Source organism: Oncorhynchus mykiss, chromosome 13 (genome assembly GCF_013265735.2).
Source record: "Oncorhynchus mykiss isolate Arlee chromosome 13, USDA_OmykA_1.1, whole genome shotgun sequence".
NCBI classification, from domain to species: Eukaryota; Metazoa; Chordata; class Actinopteri; order Salmoniformes; family Salmonidae; genus Oncorhynchus; species Oncorhynchus mykiss.
Window position 1 is genome coordinate 2942088 of NC_048577.1, and position 24131 is coordinate 2966218.

Sequence of the window (24131 nt, forward strand, 5' to 3'; positions counted from 1 at the left end):
GAGGTATTGTGATGTCATTATGGGGTATTGTGATGTCATTATGGGGTATTGTGTGTAGATTTATAAAAAAAAAAGTTTAATCTATTTTAGAATAAGGCTGTAACATGGAAAAAGTCAAGGGGTACCAGCCATGGTGAGTAGAGACCTCATGTCAATAGGTACCAGTCATGGTGAGTAGAGACATCATGTCAATAGGTACCAGTCATGGTGAGTAGAGACCTCATGTCAATAGGTACCAGTCATGGTGAGTAGAGACATCATGTCAATAGGTACCAGTCATGGTGAGTAGAGACCTCATGTCAATAGGTACCAGTCATGGTGAGTAGAGACATCATGTCAATAGGTACCAGTCATGGTGAGTAGAGACCTCATGTCAATAGGTACCAGTCATGGTGAGTAGAGACCTCATGTCAATAGGTACCAGTCATGGTGAGTAGAGACCTCATGTCAATAGGTACCAGTCATGGTGAGTAGAGACATCATGTCAATAGGTACCAGTCATGGTGAGTAGAGACCTCATGTCAATAGGTACCAGTCATGGTGAGTAGAGACCTCATGTCAATAGGTACCAGTCATGGTGAGTAGAGAGAGACATCATGTCAATAGGTACCAGTCATGGTGAGTAGAGACATCATGTCAATAGGTACCAGTCATGGTGAGTGGAGAGAGACATCATGTCAATAGGTACCAGTCATGGTGAGTGGAGACATCATGTCAATAGGTACCAGTCATGGTGAGTAGAGACATCATGTCAATAGGTACCAGTCATGGTGAGTAGAGACATCATGCCAATAGGTACCAGTCATGGTGAGTAGAGACCTCATGTCAGGTTTAAATGTATTATTGTCATAATGCATATTGTGTCATATCATGCCATATATAATTATATCATCCTGTCAATTCATATCTGACATTAAGATATTCTACAGAAACGTTATTGAGGTTGTATCTTACAGACTGAATAGCTAGTGGTTAGTTTGATGATACAACCTCAGAGTGTCTGTAGAGTATCTTACAGACTGAATAGCTAGTGGTTAGTTTGATGATACAACCTCAGAGTTTCTGTAGAGTATCTTACAGACTGAATAGCTAGCTAGTGGCTAGTTTGGTGATACAACCTCAGAGTTTCTGTAGAGTACCACTAAACTAACCACTAGCTATTCTGTCATGGTGAGTGATGTCTAATGGCACATTTAGAGCACCTATTACATGGATGCATGTAAGGGGGGGGGGGGGGGGACTTTTATTTTGAAAAAAAACATGTCCTCAATGGGAGCAGCAGGTAAAACCAGCAGCAGGCCTCGACTATTTCTCAATTCATCATTCCCCGATTCCTCTTCGTCTCCCCCTCAAAATGGAGAATAAAGTCAGAGAGGAGGGACCTCAGAACTTCTCCTCTATGACAGTTGAGAGGAGAGTGGAGCGAGGAATCACACAGAAAGACAGTCTTTTCCCGTCTCCCGTCAAACTAGACGGTAGTCTCTTTCATATGTTTCTGTTGGTGTGTCTTTAGTGCTTTGGGTACAATGAACCCTTTCCCACACAGGCTACAGACGTACGGCTTCTCCCCTGTATGAAACCGTCTCATGTGCACCTTCAGACTCCCAGAGGTGGTGAACCCCTTATCACAGACAGTACAAGGGTACGGTCTCTCTTTAGTGTGCTTGATCTGATGCACTCTCAAGTTCCCCGATTGGGCGAAACTTTTCCCGCATATGGCGCAGACAAAGGGTTTCTCTCCGGTGTGTGTTCTCTGGTGACTCTTTAGATCCCCGTCCCGTAGGAACATTCTCCCGCAGTATGAGCAGCAGTACTTCTTTTCCAGGCTCTTGTAGTGCATTCTCGCGTGCACCTCCAACCTCTTCATGTCCGGGAAACTCTTCCCGCACTCGCACATGTGATGGCGGACCTCTGCCATGTGTATCCTCTTGTGTTTCTTCAGGCTTTCGCTTCTGGCAAAACGTTGGCCACACACAGAGCACTGGTGCGGTTTTTCCTTGGTGTGGATCAGTATGTGGGTCGCCAAGGACGTTTTCTGAGTGAAGCCCCTCCCACAGTAGGAGCAGTGGAGGAGGTTCTCCCCTGTGTGGATTGACCGGTGGGTCTTGAGGGTGTAGAAGTGGGTGAACGTCTGGCCGCATTGGTCACAAAGGTACGGTTTCTTGTTATTGTGTGTCTGCTTGTGCTCCCTGTACTCCAACAGGTTGCCAAAGCTCTCTGGGCACTTGGAGCAGTGGTACGGTTTCTCTCCTGTATGGGTGCGCTGGTGAGTCTTTAGGTCCTGCAGCAGAGTGAAGGTCTTCCCACATGGTTGGCAGATGTGCTTGGTCTTCTCTCCTGTGTGGATCGTCACATGAATGTTCAAGTCGTCGAGCTTCAAGAAACTCTCTTCGCAGACAGAGCACTGGTGGGGTTTTTCTGTGCTGGCGCCCTCTCCTGTTTCAATGACAACATTACAAGACAGAGGAGAAATTTATTGGTGCAGAAACAAAGCATTTCTTATTGGAAAAGATCTGGGAGTCCATCCCCGTTTCTGCCTGTTTGCTTCAGTGTGGTTTCCTAGTAAACATGACTCAGGTGTGTGGGTCTCTCTTACCTTTGTGGATCACCTGGTGTCTCTTCAGGTCCTGGTATCGCAGGAAACACTTCCCACAGACGGAGCACTGGTGGGGTTTCTTTCCACTGTGCGTCATTGTGTGTGTCTTCAGGCTGCTGGCTGCAGTGAACCTCTTACCGCACTGGGAGCAGAAATATGGCTTCAGCTCCTGGTCAGGATCCCCTGGACTGTCAGGGTCAGAGCTGGTGCCCTCTCCTGTTTCAATGACAACATTAGAAGGGTTTAACGCAGGAGGAAAATTATAAGGATACCACAACTCCAACCTGGTGTTCCTCTCACCTTTATGGGTCAACAGGTGTCTTTTAAGGTCGTAGGGTCGAAGGAAGGCCTTGCCACAGACGGAGCACTGGTGGGGTTTCTCTCCGCTGTGGATCTTCATGTGTGCCTTAAGCCTGAATGCTGCGGTGAACCTCTTACCACACACAGAGCAGGGGAACGGTCTCTCCGGATCTGGTTCCCCTGGACTGTCTGCGTCAGAGTTGTTGCCCCCTTCAATGACAACATTACAGGGGTTAAAATGCTGCACTGTCAATAAATGACAGTTTATTACAGACTAATACACATATAAATACCCAGCTAATTTATGGAAAGAAGCACTGCTGTGGATATTTTGATGTTTCTTCAAGTCACCTGTCTTCCAGCAGAGATCTCAGGGTCCTGTTCATTACTGCAAATTACTGTTGCAAAATGTTTTGCAAACGGAAAACAAGTATTATTATTGGATAGTCCCTCCCACTTCGGGCCCATTTGTTTCTGTTTGGTTCCTAATGAATGTGACCCAAGTGTGTGAGCATAGACTTCAGGGGTGTATTCACTAGGAACAAAAATGGAAGCAAACAGAACAAAATGGAGAAGGAACCTGAATTTGTCCAATATAATTTTTGCACAAAAATGTTTCCCTTTCCATTGCAAAACATTTTGCTACAGTGAATCAGTGTGTTTGAGTCTCTCTCACCTTTGTGGATCTCCCGGTGTCTCTCTCTCACCTTTGTGGATCTCCCGGTGTCTCTCTCTCACCTGTGTGGATCTCCCGGTGTCTCTCTCTCACCTTTGTGGATCTCCCGGTGTCTCTCTCTCACCTTTGTGGATCTCCCGGTGTCTCTCTCTCACCTTTGTATATCTCCTGGTGTCTCTCTCACCTTTGTATCTCCCAGTGTCTCCCTCTCAACTTTGTGGATCTCCCGGTGTCTCTCTCTCACCTTTGTGTATCTCCTGGTGTCTCTCTCTCACCTTTGTGGATCTCCTGGTGTCTCTCTCACCTTTGTGGATCTCCTGGTGTCTCTTGAGGTCCTGGAACAGCAGGAAACACTTCCCACAGACGGAGCACTGGTGGTGTATCTCCCCACTGTGAGACTTCATGTGAGACTTTAGTAAAGGCGCTGTGGTGAACCTCTTGCCGCACTCTGAGCAGAGGTGCAGTCTTTTAGGGTCCGGGTACGGCTTCTGCCCCTGTTCGGGATCCCCTGGGCTGTCTGGGTCCGAGGTGGCGCTCTCTCCTGCTTCAATGACCAAGTCACAGGGTTTAGAACACATCGAGACAGAAGCAAGAACGGCAAGTACACATACAGTAGACTTACACCCTATGGTAACTGTCCTCTGAGCCTCTATAACCACACCCTATGGTAACTGTCCTCTGAGCCTCTATAACCACACCCTATGGTAACTGTCCTCTGAGCCTCTATAACCACACCCTATGGCAACTGTCCTCTGAGCCTCTATAACCACACCCTATGGTAACTGTCCTCTGAGCCTCTATAACCACACCCTATGGTAACTGTCCTCTGAGCCTCTATAACCACACCCTATGGTAACTGTCCTCTGAGCCTCTATAACCACACCCTATGGTAACTGTCCTCTGAGCCTCTATAACCACACCCTATGGTAACTGTCCTCTGAGCCTCTATAACCACACCCTATGGTAACTGTCCTCTGAGCCTCTATAACCACACCCTATGGTAACTGTCCTCTGAGCCATCATAATCACACCCTAAGGTAACTGTCCTCTGAGCCTCTATAACCACACCCTATGGTAACTGTCCTCTGAGCCTCTATAACCACACCCTATGGTAACTGTCCTCTGAGCCTCTATAACCACACCCTATGGTAACTGTCCTCTGAGCCTCTATAACCACACCCTATGGTAACTGTCCTCTGAGCCTCTATAACCACACCCTATGGTAACTGTCCTCTGAGCCTCTATAATCCCATCCTATGGTAACTGTCCTCTGAGCCTCTATAATTCCATCCTATGGTAACTGTCCTCTGAGGCTCTATAACCACACCCTATGGTAACTGTCCTCTGAGCCTCTATAACCACACCCTATGGTAACTGTCCTCTGAGCCTCTATAACCACACCCTATGGTAACTGTCCTCTGAGCCTCCATAACCACACCCTATGGTAACTGTCCTCTGAGCCATCATAATCACACCCTATGGTAACTGTCCTCTGAGCCTCTATAACCACACCCTATGGGAACTGTCCTTTGAGCCTCTATAACCACACCCCATGGTAACTGTCCTCTGAGCCATCATAATCACACCCTATGGTAACTGTCCTTTGAGCCTCTATAACCACACCCTATGGTAACTGTCCTCTGAGCCTCTATAACCACACCCTATGGTAACTGTCCTCTGAGCCTCTATAACCACACCCTATAGTAACTGTCCTCTGAGCCTCTATAACCACACCCTATGGCAACTGTCCTCTGAGCCATCATAAGCACACCCTATGGTAACTGTCCTCTGAGCCTCTATAACCACACCCTATGGTAACTGTCCTCTGAGCCTCTATAACCACACCCTATGGTAACTGTCCTCTGAGCCTCTATAACCACACCCTATGGTAACTGTCCTCTGAGCCTCTAACCACACTCTATGGTAACTGTCCTCTGAGCCTCTATAACCACACCCTATGGTAACTGTCCTCTGAGCCTCTATAACCACACCCTATGGTAACTGTCCTCTGAGCCTCTAACCACACTCTATGGTAACTGTCCTCTGAGCCATCATAATCACAACTGGTCGTACAGTACTGTTTCCGTTGAATTCAACGATGCACCGTTCTGTCATTCCGAACACGATCCCGGGGCTTGCGAAGGTCACGTTCTACCAACGAGCCACACAGGACCATGTCTTCCAGCAGAGAGATGTTTCTCTCACCTTTGTGCACCACCTGGTGTCTCTTCAGAACACACAGCCACAGGAAACGCTTCCCGCAGACGGAACACTGGTGTGGTTTGTCTTCGCTGTGGATCTTCAGGTGGATCCTCAGGCTGGTCGGCGAGGTGAACGTCTTGCCGCACTCCGAACAGCGGTACGGTCTGTCCGAGGTGACTGCTTTAATGACAACGTCACAGAGGTTAAACCGCTGCAGAACACAAAGGAGAGAACAGCACCACCAGCGCATACAGTATTAGGCATATCTGGGCAATTCCATTTTAACTGAATGGAGACAGATTATTATTTTTTGATGTACGTAAAATGTATGTTCTACAAAAAAAACAAAAAAAACAGATTTTTAACAAACATACAACTTTATGCACAAGGACTACGTTTACACTGAACATTTGACCCACCCAAAAAACACATTTACTGGAATGACTGTGAGGGAGTTTGGTAGGAGTTGTGAGGGAGTTTGGTAGGAGTTGTGATGGAGTTTGGTAGGAGTTGTGAGGGAGTTTGGTGGCGGAATTTCAGTGAAATCTCCCTCAGTTTATTTCCGTGACCTGGTTTTCTTAAAGACTCTGTATAAAGAACGGCGTGTCGGTTTATGACAGGAATCATTGAACTTGAAAGAAGTGAGTGAAGTGGATTTACACCCGGTAACAGATCTCTACAAAAAAGGGTGTACATATGCAACATCCTCCTCTACATATGTGGGGAGAACAAGTATTTGATACACTGCCAATTTTGCAGGTTTTCCTACTTACAAAGCATGTAGAGGTCTGTAATTTCTATCATACGCACACTTCAACTGTGAGAGACGGAATCTAAAACAAAAATCCAGAAAATCACATTGCCTGATTTTTTAAGTAATTAATTTGCATTTTATTGCATGACATAAATGCAACATCCTCCTCTGCATATGTGGGTATCCAACATCCTCCTCTACATATGTGGGTATCCAACATCCTCCTCTACATATGTGGGTATCCAACATCCTCCTCTACATATGTGGGTATCCAACATCCTCCTCTACATATGTGGGTATCCAACATCCTCATCTACATATGTGGGTATCCAACATCCTCATCTACATATGTGGGTATTATTATCCAACAACATCCTCCTCTACATATGTGGGTATTATTATCCAACAACATCCTCCTCTACATATGTGGGTATCCAACATCCTCATCTACATATGTGGGTATTATTATCCAACAACATCCTCATCTACATATGTGGGTATTATTATCCAACAACATCCTCCTCTACATATGTGGGTATTATTATCCAACAACATCCTCCTCTACATATGTGGGTATCCAACATCCTCCTCTACATATGTGGGTATTATTATCCAACAACATCCTCATCTACATATGTGGGTATTATTATCCAACAACATCCTCCTCTACATATGTGGGTATTATTATCCAACAACATCCTCCTCTACATATGTGGGTATCCAACATCCTCCTCTACATATGTGGGTATTATTATCCAACATCCTCCTCTACATATGTGGGTATCCAACATCCTCCTCTACATATGTGGGTATTATTATCCAACATCCTCCACTACATATGTGGGTATCCAACATCATCCTCTACATATGTGGGTATTATTATCCAACATCCTCCTCTACATATGTGGGTATCCAACATCCTCCTCTACATATGTGGTTATTATTATCCAACATCCTCCACTACATATGTGGGTATCCAACATCCTCCTCTACATATGTGGGTATCCAACATCCTCCTCTACATATGTGGGTATCCAACATCCTCCTCTACATATGTGGGTATTATTATCCAACATCCTCCTCTACATATGTGGGTATCCAACATCCTCCTCTACATATGTGGGTATTATGATCCAACATCCTCCTCTACATATGTGGGTATCCAACACCTCCTCTACATATGTGGGTATCCAACATCCTCCTCTACATATGTGGGTATTATGATCCAACATCCTCCTCTACATATGTAGGTATCCAACATCCTCCTCTACATATGTGGGTATTATGATCCAACATCCTCCTCTACATATGTGGGTATCCAACATCCTCCTCTACATATGTGGGTATCCAACATCCTCCTCTACATATGTGGGTATTATGATCCAACATCCTCCTCTACATATGTGGGTATCCAACACCTCCTCTACATATGTGGGTATCCAACATCCTCCTCTACATATGTGGGTATTATGATCCAACATCCTCCTCTACATATGTAGGTATCCAACATCCTCCTCTACATATGTGGGTATTATGATCCAACATCCTCCTCTACATATGTGGGTATCCAACATCCTCCTCTACATATGTGGGTATCCAACATCCTCCTCTACATATGTGGGTATTATTATCCAACAACATCCTCCTCTACATAAGTGGGTATCCAACATCCTCCTCTACATATGTGGGTATCCAACATCCTCCTCTACATATGTGGGTATCCAACATCCTCCTCTACATATGTGGGTATTATTATCCAACATCCTCCTCTACATATGTGGGTATCCAACATCCTCCTCTACATATGTGGGTATTATTATCCAACATCCTCCTCTACATATGTGGGTATCCAACATCCTCCTCTACATATGTGGGTATCCAACATCCTCCTCTACATATGTGGGTATCCAACATCCTCCTCTACATATGTGGGTATTATTATCCAACATCCTCCTCTACATATGTGGGTATTATTATCCAACATCCTCCTCTACATATGTGGGTATTATTATCCAACATCCTCCTCTACATATGTGGGTATTATTATCCAACATCCTCCTCTACATATGTGGGTATCCAACATCCTCCTCTACATATGTGGGTATTATTATCAAACATCCTCCTCTACATATGTGGGTATTATTATCCAACATCCTCCTCTACATATGTGGGTATTATTATCAAACATCCTCCTCTACATATGTGGGTATTATTATCAAACATCCTCCTCTACATATGTGGGTATCCAACATCCTCCTCTACATATGTGGGTATTATTATCCAACATCCTCCTCTACATATGTGGGTATCCAACATCCTCCTCTACATATGTGGGTATTATTATCCAACATCCTCCTCTACATATGTGGGTATTATTATCAAACATCCTCCTCTACATATGTGGGTATCCAACATCCTCCTCTACATATGTGGGTATCCAACATCCTCCTCTACATATGTGGGTATTATTATCCAACATCCTCATCTACATATGTGGGTATCCAACATCCTCCTCTACATATGTGGGTATTATTATCCAACAACATCCTCCTCTACATATGTGGGTATTATTATCCAACAACATCCTCCTCTACATATGTGGGTATCCAACATCCTCCTCTACATATGTGGGTATTATTATCCAACATCCTCCTCTACATATGTGGGTATCCAACATCCTCCTCTACATATGTGGGTATTATTATCCAACATCCTCCACTACATATGTGGGTATCCAACATCATCCTCTACATATGTGGGTATTATTATCCAACATCCTCCTCTACATATGTGGGTATCCAACATCCTCCTCTACATATGTGGTTATTATTATCCAACATCCTCCACTACATATGTGGGTATCCAACATCCTCCTCTACATATGTGGGTATTATTATCCAACATCCTCCTCTACATATGTGGGTATTATTATCCAACATCCTCCTCTACATATGTGGGTATCCAACATCCTCCTCTACATATGTGGGTATTATTATCCAACAACATCCTCCTCTACATATGTGGGTATCCAACATCCTCCTCTACATATGTGGGTATCCAACATCCTCCTCTACATATGTGGGTATCCAACATCCTCCTCTACATATGTGGGTATTATTATCCAACATCCTCCTCTACATATGTGGGTATCCAACATCCTCCTCTACATATGTGGGTATTATTATCCAACATCCTCCTCAACATATGTGGGTATCCAACATCCTCCTCTACATATGTGGGTATCCAACATCCTCCTCTACATATGTGGGTATCCAACATCCTCCTCTACATATGTGGGTATCCAACATCCTCCTCTACATATGTGGGTATTATTATCCAACATCCTCCTCTACATATGTGGGTATTATTATCCAACATCCTCCTCTACATATGTGGGTATTATTATCCAACATCCTCCTCTACATATGTGGGTATCCAACATCCTCCTCTACATATGTGGGTATTATTATCCAACATCCTCCTCTACATATGTGGGTATTATTATCAAACATCCTCCCCTACATATGTGGGTATTATTATCCAACATCCTCCTCTACATATGTGGGTATTATTATCAAACATCCTCCTCTACATATGTGGGTATTATTATCAAACATCCTCATCTACATATGTGGGTATCCAACATCTTCCTCTACATATGTGGGTATTATTATCCAACATCCTCCTCTACATATGTGGGTATCCAACATCCTCCTCTACATATGTGGGTATTATTATCCAACATCCTCCTCTACATATGTGGGTATTATTATCAAACATCCTCCTCTACATATGTGGGTATTATTATCCAACATCCTCCTCTACATATGTGGGTATCCAACATCCTCCTCTACATATGTGGGTATTATTATCCAACATCCTCCTCTACATATGTGGGTATTATTATCCAACATCCTCCTCTACATATGTGGGTATTATTATCCAACATCCTCCTCTACATATGTGGGTATTATTCTACACACAGGCAATTATTTAAATCTGCTCCGCAGCAAAACCACATTTGGTTCATCCGAAGCGAAATCTGCACAAATGTTTTACAAGTTTGGATATCAAAGCACAGTAGAGTTCAGTAGAGTATAGTAAAGTTCAGTACAGTATAGTAGAGTTCAGTAGAGTAGAGTACAGTATAGTAAAGTTCAGTACAGTATTGTAGAGAAGAGTTCAGTACAGAACAGTAGAGTTCAGTTCAGTAGAGTACAGTATAGTAGATTTCAGTAGAGTAGAGTACAGTAGAGAAGAGTTCAGTAGAGTACAGTATAGTAGAGTAGATTTCAATACAGTACAGTAGAGTAGAGTACAGCACAGTACAGTCTAGTAGATTTCAGTAGAGTACAGTACAGTTCAGTAGAGTACAGTAGAGAAGAGTTCAGTAGATTTAAGTAGTGTATAGTACATTTCAGTAGAGTTCAGTACAGTAGATTTCAGTAGAGTACAGTATTCTAGAGTTCAGTAGAGTACAGTATAGTAGATTTCAGTAGAGTACAGTTCAGTAGAGTACAGTACAGTTCAGTAGAGTACAGTAGAGTTCAGTAGAGTACAGTACAGTTCAGTAGAGTACAGTATATTTCAGTAGAGTACAGTACAGTTCAGTAGAGTACAGTAGATTTCAGTGTAGTATAGTAGAGATCAGTATAGTAGATTTCAGTAGGGTTCAATGCAGTAGATTTCAGTACAGTACAGTAGATTTCAGTAGAGTACAGTAGATTAGAGTGCAGTACAGTACAGGAGTACAGTACAGTTCAGTAGATTTCAGTACAGTACAGTACAGTTCAGTAGAGTTCAGTGGAGTACAGTATAGTAGAGTTCAGTACAGTAGAGTTCAGTACAGTATAGTAGAGTTCAGTACAGTAGAGTTCAGTACAGTACAGTAGAGTAGAGTAGAGTACAGTACAGTACAGTACAGTTCAGTAGAGTACAGTACAGAATAGATTAGTATAGTAACGTTTGGCACAGTAGAGTATAGTTCAGCACAGTTCAATATACTCAACTCTTGTGTGCTCTACTGTGTACTATATTCCACAGTACAGTATGGTACTATACTGAGCTATACTCCACAGGACTGTATGGTACTATACTGAACTATATTCCACAGTACAGGACTGTATGGTACTATATTCCACAGTACAGGACTGTATGGTACTATACTGAACTATATTCCACAGTACAGGACTGTATGGTACTATACTGAACTATAATCCACAGTACAGGACTGTATGGTACTATACTGAACTATACTCCACAGTACAGGACTGTATGGTACTATACTCCACAGTACAGGACTGTATGGTACTATACTGAACTATAATCCACAGTACAGGACTGTATGGTACTATACTCCACAGTACAAGACTGTATGGTACTATACTGAACTATACTCCACAGTACAGGACTGTATGGTACTATACTGAACTATACTCCACAGTACAGGACTGTATGGTACTATACTGAACTATACTCCACAGTACAGGACTGTATGACACTATACTGAGCTATACTCCACAGTACAGGACTGTATGGTACTATACTCCACAGTACAGGACTGTATGGTACTATAATGAACTATACTCCACAGTACAGGACTGTATGGTACTATACTGAACTACACTCCACAGTACAGGACTGTATGGTACTATACTGAACTATACTCCACAGTACAGGACTGTATGGTACTATACTCCACAGTACAGGACTGTATGGTACTATACTGAACTATACTCCACAGTACAGGACTGTATGGTACTATACTCCACAGTACAGGACTGTATGGTACTATATTCCACAGTACAGGACTGTATGGTACTATACTCCACAGTACAGGACTGTATGGTACTATATTCCACAGTACAGGACTGTATGGTACTATACTCCACAGTACAGGACTGTATGGTACTATACTGAACTATATTCCACAGTACAGGACTGTATGGTACTATAATGAACTATACTCCACAGTACAGGACTGTATGGTACTATACTCCACAGTACAGGACTGTATGGTACTATACTGAACTATACTCCACAGTACAGGACTGTATGGTACTATACTCCACAGTACAGGACTGTATGGTACTATATTCCACAGTACAGGACTGTATGGTACTATACTCCACAGTACAGGACTGTATGGTACTATATTCCACAGTACAGGACTGTATGGTACTATACTCCACAGTACAGGACTGTATGGTACTATACTGAACTATATTCCACAGTACAGGACTGTATGGTGATATAATGAACTATACTCCACAGTACAGGACTATGGTACTATACTGAACTATATTCCACAGTACAGGACTGTATGGTACTATAATGAACTATACTCCACAGTACAGGACTGTATGGTACTATACTGAACTATACTCCACAGTACAGGACTGTATGGTACTATACTGAACTATACTCCACAGTACAGGACTGTATGGTACTATACTGAACTATACTCCACAGTACAGGACTGTATGGTACTATACTGAACTATACTCCACAGGACTGTATGGTACTATACTGAACTATACTCCACAGTACAGGACTGTATGGTACTATACTGAACTATACTCCACAGTACAGGACTGTATGGTACTATACTGAACTATACTCCACAGGACTGTATGGTACTATACTGAACTATAATCCACAGTACAGGACTGTATGGTACTATACTCCACAGTACAGGACTGTATGGTACTATACTGAACTATACTCCACAGTACAGGACTGTATGGTACTATTACCCACAGTACAGGACTGTATGGTACTATACTCCACAGTACAGGACTGTATGGTACTATACTGAACTATACTCCACAGTACAGGACTGTATGGTACTATACTCCACAGTACAGGACTGTATGGTACTATATTCCACAGTACAGGACTGTATGGTACTATACTCCACAGTACAGGACTGTATGGTACTATATTCCACAGTACAGGACTGTATGGTACTATACTCCACAGTACAGGACTGTATGGTACTATACTGAACTATATTCCACAGTACAGGACTGTATGGTACTATACTGAACTATAATCCACAGGACTGTATGGTACTATACTGAACTATACTCCACAGTACAGGACTGTATGGTACTATACTCCACAGTACAGGACTGTATGGTACTATACTCCACAGTACAGGACTGTATGGTACTATACTGAACTATACTCCACAGTACAGGACTGTATGGTACTATACTCCACAGTACAGGACTGTATGGTACTATATTCCACAGTACAGGACTGTATGGTACTATACTCCACAGTACAGGACTGTATGGTACTATATTCCACAGTACAGGACTGTATGGTACTATACTCCACAGTACAGGACTGTATGGTACTATACTGAACTATATTCCACAGTACAGGACTGTATGGTACTATACTGAACTATACTCCACAGTACAGGACTATGGTACTATACTGAACTATAATCCACAGGACTGTATGGTACTATACTGAACTATAATCCACAGTACAGGACTGTATTGTACTATACTGAACTATAATCCACAGTACAGGACTGTATGGTACTATAATGAACTATACTCCACAGTACAGGACTATGGTACTATACTGAACTATAATCCACAGGACTGTATGGTACTATACTGAACTATAATCCACAGTACAGGACTGTATTGTACTATACTGAACTATAATCCACAGTACAGGACTGTATGGTACTATACTGAACTATAATCCACAGTACAGGACTGTATGGTACTATTACCCACAGTACAGGACTGTATGGTACTATAATCCACAGTACAGGACTGTATGGTACTATAATCCACAGTACAGGACTATATGGTACTATACTGAACTATAATCCACAGGACTGTATGGTACTATACTGAACTATACTCCACAGTACAGGACTGTATGGTACTATACTGAACTATACTCCACAGTACAGGACTGTATGGTACTATACTCCACAGTACAGGACTATATGGTACTATACTGAACTACACTCCACAGTACAGGACTGTATGGTACTATACTGAACTATACTCCACAGGACTGTATGGTACTATACTGAACTACACTCCACAGTACAGGACTGTATGGTACTATACTGAACTATACTCCACAGGACTATATGGTACTATACTGAACTATACTCCACAGGACTGTATGGTACTATACTGAACTATACTCCACAGGACTATATGGTACTATACTGAACTACACTCCACAGTACAGGACTGTATGGTACTATACTGAACTATACTCCACAGGACTGTATGGTACTATACTGAACTCCACTCCACAGTACAGGACTGTATGATACTATACTGAACTATATTCCACAGTACAGGACTGTATGGTACTATACTGAACTATACTCCACAGTACAGGACTGTATGGTACTATACTGAACTACACTCCACAGTACAGGACTGTATGATACTATACTGAACTATATTCCACAGTACAGGACTGTATGGTACTATACTGAACTATACTCCACAGGACTATATGGTACTATACTGAACTATACTCCACAGGACTGTATGGTACTATACTGAACTATACTCCACAGGACTGTATGGTACTATACTGAACTCCACTCCACAGTACAGGACTGTATGATACTATACTGAACTATATTCCACAGTACAGGACTGTATGGTACTATACTGAACTATACTCCACAGTACAGGACTGTATGGTACTATACTGAACTCCACTCCACAGTACAGGACTGTATGGTACTATACTGAACTATACTCCACAGTACAGGACTGTATGGAACTATACTCCACAGTACAGGACTGTATGGAACTATACTCCACAGTACAGGACTGTATGGAACTATACTCCACAGTACAGGACTGTATGGTACTATACTGAACTATACTCCACAGTACAGGACTGTATGGTACTATACTCCACAGTACAGGACTGTATGGTACTATACTGAACTATACTCCACAGGACTGTATGGTACTATAATCCACAGTACAGGACTGTACTCTACTCTGTGTTCAGCTCATTGTGTCTTCTGCTACTGTCCTCCCTTCCTGAACATAACAGTATGTCAGTGGAAGAGAGGACAGTAACAGGAGACACTATGAGCTGAACATAACAGTCAGTGGAAGGGAGGACAGTAGCTGGTATGATGTACAGAGCACCAACACTACCTTACAGAGCACCAACACTACCTTACAGAGCACCAACACTACCTTACAGAGCACCAACACGACCTTACAGAGCACCGACACGACCTTACAGAGCACCGACACGACCTTACAGAGCACCGACACTATCTTACAGAGCACCAAAACGACCACTTCCTTGTATCTTTTGGTTGTCATTTCCAGTCACAACTTGTAGACTTGTTTACGTGATTATGTGTGGTTTGTTGCTAAACTTACTTTGCTACCTGCTAACTTTATGGTTTTTACTTTCTAATTATCGCTTTATATATATTTTTTCCCCCCCTCGCTCGACTTTTTTCATTCAACTTTTTCACCCGGACGCTTTCTCTGGACGTGATTCTACAGGACCTCCACCAGCCGAAGCTAAGTAGTAACATTAACATGATGCTTTCTCTGGACGTGATTCTACAGGACCTCCACCAGCCGAAGCTAAGTAGTAACATTAACATGATGCTTTCTCTGGACGTGGTTCTACAGGACCTCCACCAGCCGAAGCTAAGTAGTAACATTAACATGATGCTTTCTCTGGACGTGGTTCTACAGGACCTCCACCAGCCGAAGCTAAGTAGTAACATTAACATGAAAATAGTCATATTTTTGGTGACTTTAATTTTCGCATGGAAAAGTCCACAGACCCACTCCAAAAGGCTTTCGGAGCCATCATCGACTCAGTGGGTTTTGTCCAACATGTCTCCGGACCTACTCAATGTCATTGTCATGTTCTGGATTTAGTTTCATCCCGTGGAATAAATATTGTGGATCATAATCCTGGACTATCGGACCACCATTTTATTATGTTTGCAATCGCAACAAATAATCTGCTCAGATCCCAACCAATGATCATCAAAAGCTGTGCTATAAATTCTCAGACAACACAAAGTTTCCTAGAATTGGAACGGAAATGGCGCCACACCAAACTGGAAGTCTTCCGACGAGCTCTGAAAGACAGTACCGCGCAGTATCGAAGAGCCCTCACTGCTGCTCGATCATCCTATTTTTCCAATTTAATTGAGGAAAATAAGAACAATCCAAAATAGATTTTTGATACTGTCGCAAAGCTAACTAAAAAGAAGCATTCCCCAAGAGAGGATGGCTTTCACTTCAGCAGTGATAAATTCATGAACTTCTTTGACAAAAAAGATCAGTATCATTAGAAAGGAAATTAAGGACTCCTCTTTAAATCTGTGTATTTCTCCAAAACTCAGTTGTCCTGAGTCTACACAACACTGCCAGGACCTAGGATCAAGGGACACACTCACGTTGTTTAATATCTCTTGACACATTGATGAAAATAGTATTGGCCTCTAAACCTTCAAGCTGCATACTGGACCCTATTCCAACTAAACTACTGAAAGAGCTGCTTCCTGTGCTTGGCCCTCCTATGTTGAATATAATAAACGGCTCCCTATCCACCGGATGTGTACCAAACCTACTGGAAGTGGCAGTAATAAAGCCTCTCTTGAAAAAGCCAAACCTTGACCCAGAATATATAAAAAACTATCTGCCTATATCGAATCTCCCATTCCTCTCAAAGAAAAATTAAAAAGCTGTTGAGCAGCAACTCACTGCCTTCCTGAAGACAAACAATGTATACGAAACGCTTCAGTCTGGTTTTAGACCCCATCATAGCACTGAGACTGTACTTGTGAAGGTGGTAAATTACTTTTTAATGGTGTCAGACCGAGGCTCTGCATCTGTCCTCGTGCTCCTAGACCTTAGCGCTGCTTTTGATACCATCGATCACCACATTCTTTTGGAGAGATTGGAAACCCAAATTGGTCTACACGGACAAGTTCTGGCCTGGTTTAGATCTTATCTGTCGGAAAGATATCAGTTTGTCTCTGTAGATGGTTTCTCCTATGACAAATCAATTGTAAATGTTGGTATTCCTCAAGGCTCCGTTTTAGGACCACTATTGTTTTCACTTTATATTTCACCTCTTGATGATGTCATTCGGAAATAATGTTAACTTTCACTGCTATGTGGACGACACACAGCTGTACATTTTGATTAAACACGATGAAGCCCCAAAATTGCCCTCCCTGGAAGCCTGCGTTTCAGACATAAGGAAGTGGATGGTGACAAATTTACTAGTTTTAAGCTCGGACAAAACAGAGATTCTAGTTCTTGGTCACAAGAAACAATGAGATCTTCTGTTGAATCTGACAATTCATCTTGATGGTTGTACAGTCATCTCAAATAAAACTGAAGGACCTCACGTTACTCTGGACCCTGATCTCTCTTTTGACGAACATATCAATACCGTTTCAAGGATTGAGTCACTGACGTGATCTTCCTGTCCAGGTTGGCGCCCCCACTCGGGTTTGTGCCGTGGGGGAGATCTTCGTGGGCTATACTCGGCCTTGTCTCAGGATAGTAAGTTGGTGGTTGAAGATATCCCTCTAGTCGTGTGGGGGCTGTGCTTTGGCAAAGTGGGTGGGGTTATATCCTTCCTGTTTGGCCCTGTCCGGGTGTATCGTCGGACGGGGCCACAGTGTTTCCCGACCCCTCCCGTCTCAGCCTCCAGTATTTATGCTGCAATAGTTTATGTGTTGGGGGGCTAGGGTCAGTCTGTTAAATCTGGAATATTTTTCCTGTCTTATCCGGTGTCCTGTGTGAATTTAAGTAAGCTCTCTCTAATTCTCTGTCTCTTTTTCTCTGTCTCTCTCTCGGAGGACCAAAGCCCTAGGACCATGCCTCAGGACTACCTGGTCTGATGACTCCTTGCTGTCCCCAGTACACCTGGTCGTGCTTCTGCTCCAGTTTCAACTGTTCTGCCTGCGGCTACCGAACCCTGACCTGTTCACGGGACGTGCTACTTTGTCCCAGACCTTCTGTTTTCAACTCTCTAGAGACATCAGGAGCGGTAGAGATACTCTTAATGATCGGCTATGAAAAGCCAACTGACATTTACTCCTGAGGTGCTAACCTGTTGCACCCTCGACAACCACTGTGATTATTATTATTATTATTATTATTATTATTATTATTATTATTATTATCTGACCATGCTGGTCATTTATGAACATTTGAACATCTTGGCCATGTTCTGTTATAATCTCCACCCGGCACAGCCAGAAGAGGCTGTGCCCTCATAGCCTGGTTCCTCTCTAGGTTCTGGCCTTTCTAGGGAGTTTTTCCTAGCCACTGTGCTTCTGCACCTGCATTGCTTGCTGTTTGGGGTTTTAGGCTGGGTTTCTGTACAGCACTTTGTGACATCAGCTGATGTACGAAGGGCTTTATAAATACATTTAATTGATTGATTTGTGACCCAACTGAGGTTTGTAACTATTATAGTCTATTCAATTGCAGAAATTCTGTTACCGATTTTTTTTTTTTTTTTTTGGGGGGGGGGGGGGGGGGGGGGTTAAAGAATTTCGAATTCATAAACAAATTTGATATCAGTAAAAACACTATAGCTAAATTGGTAGGTCTACATTTACTTGTTACATTTGTGAACTTTCATTATCCTCCTTATGGAGGGAGAGACATTAGGAAATATCTTAAAGATATGTGGTTTTTAGTAACGAGGCAACGATTCAGTAAAATGTATCCAAAAACTAAATATAAGAATTGATATTAGTTGGGTTTTTACTTCAATATTATTGTGTTTCGATCTATTTCTTCTAAGCCTTTTTCTGGTAGATGTTTATTTAGGAACCCTTGTCCATCCAATAAGACTTTTTCTGGTAGATGTTATTTAGGAACCCTTGTCCATCCAATAAGACTTTTTCTGGTAGATGTTATTTAGGAACCCTTGTCCATCCAATAAGACTTTTTCTGGTAGATGTTATTTAGGAACTCTTGTCCATCCAATAAGACTTTGTCTGGTAGATGTTATTTAGGAACTCTTGTCCATCCAATAAGACTTTGTCTGGTAGATGTTATTTAGGAACTCTTGTCCATCCAATAAGCTTATTCACATTTTTTGGGGGATGGAAAATGGTTAAAATGTATGTATGCCTTAATTTCTTCAAAATATAGACTCTCTGCTTTCATTTGACACACAATTTGACACGCTCCAATGAACTTCACGTTGGTGCTCATGGGTCATTTTAACATGGGAATGAACCTACACCGTATAGATCAACTTATTTAACTGATAAACAGGTGCACTGGTGTGGACACGCTGATTGACAGTGTTCCAACAGAGAGATGTGTGTGAGGAGCGACGCCGGGTGTGTGAGGAGCGACGTCGGGTGTGTGAGGAGCGACGTCGGGTGTGAGGAGCGACGTCGGGTGAGAGGAGCGACGCCGGGTGAGAGAGGAGCGACGCCGGGTGAGAGAGGAGCGACGCCGGGTGAGAGAGGAGCGACGTCGGGTGTTTGGGTGTCTCTCTTACCTTTGTGGATCATCTGGTGTCTCTTCAGGTCTGTGGATCGTAGGAAGCGCTTCCCACAGAAGGAGCACTGGTGGGGTTTCTCTCCGCTGTGTCTCTGCATGTGAGTCTTCAGGCTGCTTGGTGCAGTGAACCGCTTACCACACTGGGAGCAGAGGAACGGTCTCTCTTTGTCTGAGCTGGCACCCTCTCCTGTTTCTATAACAACATCACAGGGGTTAAACACAGGAGGAGTCCCTGGACACAGCCCTTAGCCGTGGTATATTGTCCATATATCACAAACCCCCAAGGTGCCTTGTTGCTGTTATAAACTGGTTACCAACGTAATTAGAGCAGTAAAAATACATATTATGTCATACCCGTGGTATACGGTCTGATAAACCACGGCTGTTAGCCAATCAGCATACAGGGTTTCGAACCACCCAGTTTATTATACTGTATACAACACTATGTATTGGTATGTAGGAAGGTAGAAAGGGAAGATGACTCCTCTTAGACCCCTTTCAATGTAAACTGATCAGGAGTTATTTGGTTAGGGGGCACAGATTATTACATACAAGATTGACAGCTATAAGCAGTCACTCAGCCGTCTGGGCCCTTCTCAAAAGTAGTGCTCTATATAGGGAACTGGGTTCCATGAAACTGGTCTCTGATGTTCTGATCAGGGATTACCTGGTTGGTCCTGTCCCCAACCTCCTTAGTCATCTGAAACTGGTTTCTGATGTTCTGATCAGGGATTACCTGGTTGGTCCTGTCCCCAACCTCCTTAGTCATCTGAAACTGGTCTCTGATGTTCTGATCAGGGATTACCTGGTTGGTCCTGTCCCCAACCTCCTTAGTCATCTGAAACTGGTCTCAATATACTGTAGCTCCCTCTGGATGTTTTGATCAGTGATTGATTACCTGGGTTGGTCCTGTCCCCATCCTCCTCCTCTCTGTCCCCAACCTCCTCCTCTCCATCCTCCTCCTCCTCCTCCTCTCTGTCCCCAATCTCCTCCTCTCCATCCTCCTCCTCTTCTTCTCTTTTAATAGTAACAAGTCCTGTAAATTGTCAAACCAAAAGATCTAAAACACTTTATAATATAAATGCCTCCACCAGAGGGAGCTCTAACTTGGTTCCCTGTAGAATCAAGAGCTCCTTGGGGGGGGAGACACATTCTGGTACTCTGCTGGAGTTCTGTGGAACTGAACCTGAAAAGTGTCACTTATGGAACTATCTGAAAAGTAACGGAACGGTGTGATTAGGGGTAGGCTATTCTTTCAAGAGGTGACTCTTAAAACGAGCACCTATGTGCTGTTAATTGTTCTAAGTTGTTGTATATATATATTTTGTAATTGATGATAAGGTTGTTATAAATTGCATTGAGAATAATGTGTAAATCAGGCCCACCTGCCATCTCACAGGACCACAATGGAAATAATAACCTGCCATTTCACAGGACCACAATGGAAATAATAACCTGCCATCTCACAGTGGAAATAATAACCTGCCATCTCACAGTGGAAATAATAACCTGCCATCTCACAGTGGAAATAATAACCTGCCATCTCACAGGACCACAATGGAAATAATAACCTGCCATCTCACAGGACCACAATGGAAATAATAACCTGCCATCTCACAGGACCACAGTGGAAATAATAACCTGCCATCTCACAGTGGAAATAATAACCTGCCATCTCACAGGACCACAATGGAAATAATAACCTGCCATCTCACAGTGGAAATAATAACCTGCCATCTCACAGTGGAAATAATAACCTGCCATCTCAATGGAAATAATAACCTGCCATCTCACAGGACCACAGTGGAAATAATAACCTGCCATCTCACAGGACCACAATGGAAATAATAACCTGCCATCTCACAGTGGAAATAATAACCTGCCATCTCACAGTGGAAATAATAACCTGCCATCTCACAGTGGAAATAATAACCTGCCATCTCACAATGGAAATAATAACGTGCCATCTCACAGGACCACAATGGAAATAATAACCTGCCATCTCACAATGGAAATAATAACCTGCCATCTCACAGGACCACAATGGAAATAATAACCTGCCATCTCACAGGACCACAATGGAAATAATAACCTGCCATCTCACAGGACCACAGTGGAAATAATAACCTGCCATCTCACAGGACCACAGTGGAAATAATAACCTGCCATCTCACAGTGGAAATAATAACCTGCCATCTCACAGTGGAAATAATAACCTGCCATCTCACAGTGGAAATAATAACCTGCCATCTCACAGTGGAAATAATAACCTGCTATCTCACAGGACCACAATGGAAATAATAACCTGCCATCTCACAGGACCACAGTGGAAATAATAACCTGCCATCTCACAGGACCACAGTGGAAATAATAACCTGCCATCTCACAGTGGAAATAATAACCTGCCATCTCACAGGACCACAGTGGAAATAATAACCTGCCATCTCACAGGACCACAGTGGAAATAATAACCTGCCATCTCACAGGACCACAATGGAAATAATAACCTGCCATCTCACAGTGGAAATAATAACCTGCCATCTCACAATGGAAATAATAACCTGCCATCTCAATGGAAATAATAACCTGCCATCTCACAGGACCACAGTGGAAATAAGCCTTTAGACCTCAGTGTTTTTATCCTGAATAATTGTTTGTGTTATATTGTGTTATATTATGTTATGTTATATTATGTCATGTTGTGTCGTGTTGTGTCGTGTCATTTTGTGTCATGTTGTGTCATGTTGTGTCATGTTGTGTCAGGTCATGTTGTGTCATGTTGTGTTGTGTCATGTCATGTTGTGTTGTGTCATGTTGTGTCATGTTGTGTCGTGTCATGTTGTGTCATGTTGTGTCGTGTTGTGTCGTGTCATGTTGTGTCATGTTGTGTCGTGCCATGTTGTGTCGTGTCATGTTGTGTCATGTTGTGTCAGGTCATGTTGTGTCATGTCATGTTGTGTCATGTTGTGTCATGTTGTGTCATGTCGTGTTGTGTCAGGTCATGTTGTGTCAGGTCATGTTGTGTCATGTTGTGTCAGGTCATGTTGTGTTGTGTCGTGTCATGTCGTGTCATGTTGTGTCATGTTGTGTTGTCTTCAGCTGGAGCAGACTACTACTTTTAATTACCTAATCAATTTAAAATCAATCAATATTCACATAATAAGGTCTTGGGATAGTACATCTAGTCTATTCCCTGGCTAGTGTACTTATTACCTGCGTTGGCCACACCTCCTCCTTCCTGGTCCTCCTCTTCTTCCATATCTACTGGAACAACATCAACATCACACATATTGGTCTGTGTCCGGAATGACACACTATTCCCTATATAGTGCACTACATGCTGTGCAATACTCTGAACTATAGTAGACCTGGGTTCAAATAGTATTTGAAAACCATTCAAATGCTTCATCTGTGCTTGATTGAGCTTGCCTGGAGCAATTGAACCAAATGGGATAGTCCCAAAAGTGTCACCCCGCCCCCCTGGCTATTTGGCCCTCCAGGCAGGCTCAACCAAACGCTGAAGGATTTGAATGTTTTAAATGATTTGTTATATATTTTTACAACTAGATTAGGATGTAACCTCTCTTTCTAAAAACTCCTATTAGGATTTAAACTAGCTCTCGAAAAACTCCTATTAGGATGTAACCTAGCAACCTAAAACTCCTATTAGGATGCAACCTAAAAACTCCTATTAGGATGTAACCTAGCAACCTAAAACTCCTATTAGGATGCAACCTAAAAACTCCTATTAGGATGCAACCTAAAAACTCCTATTAGGATGCAACCTAAACTCCTATTAGGATGCAACCTAGCAACCTAAAAACTCCTATTAGGATGTAACCTAGCAACCTAAAACTCCTATTAGGATGTAACCTAGCAACCTAAAAACTCCTATTAGGATGCAACCTAGCAACCTAAAACTCCTATTAGGATGTAACCTAGCAACCTAAAACTCCTATTAGGATGTAACCTAGCAACCTAAAACTCCTATTAGAATGTAACCTAGCAACCTAAAACTCCTATTAGGATGCAACCTAGCTCTCTGTAACTCCAGGCAGCATTCTGCCT

At 42.7% G+C, this 24131-nt stretch overlaps 1 protein-coding gene across 6 annotated transcripts in view; it reads right to left on the reverse strand.

Annotated features, from left to right (window-relative positions):
- Positions 1-24131, reverse strand: part of LOC110514903 (zinc finger protein 345) — a 25700-nt gene continuing 1569 nt past the window's right edge. For 2 of the 6 annotated variants that reach the window (XM_036942191.1, XM_036942192.1), the window contains exons 3-10: positions 23277-23327; positions 20962-21099; positions 20062-20256; positions 5778-5954; positions 3877-4116; positions 2897-3106; positions 2597-2812; positions 1-2436 (exon numbers count right to left, since the gene is read on the reverse strand). In XM_036942191.1, the coding sequence (XP_036798086.1) occupies positions 1469-2436; positions 2597-2812; positions 2897-3106; positions 3877-4116; positions 5778-5954; positions 20062-20256; positions 20962-21099; positions 23277-23327 (2195 nt within the window). In that variant the 3' untranslated portion in view covers positions 1-1468. The remainder of the gene's footprint in view (positions 2437-2596; positions 2813-2896; positions 3107-3876; positions 4117-5777; positions 5955-20061; positions 20257-20961; positions 21100-23276; positions 23328-24131) is intronic. The other 4 variants (XM_036942193.1, XM_036942195.1, XM_036942194.1 and 1 more) reach the window with 4 other exon arrangements.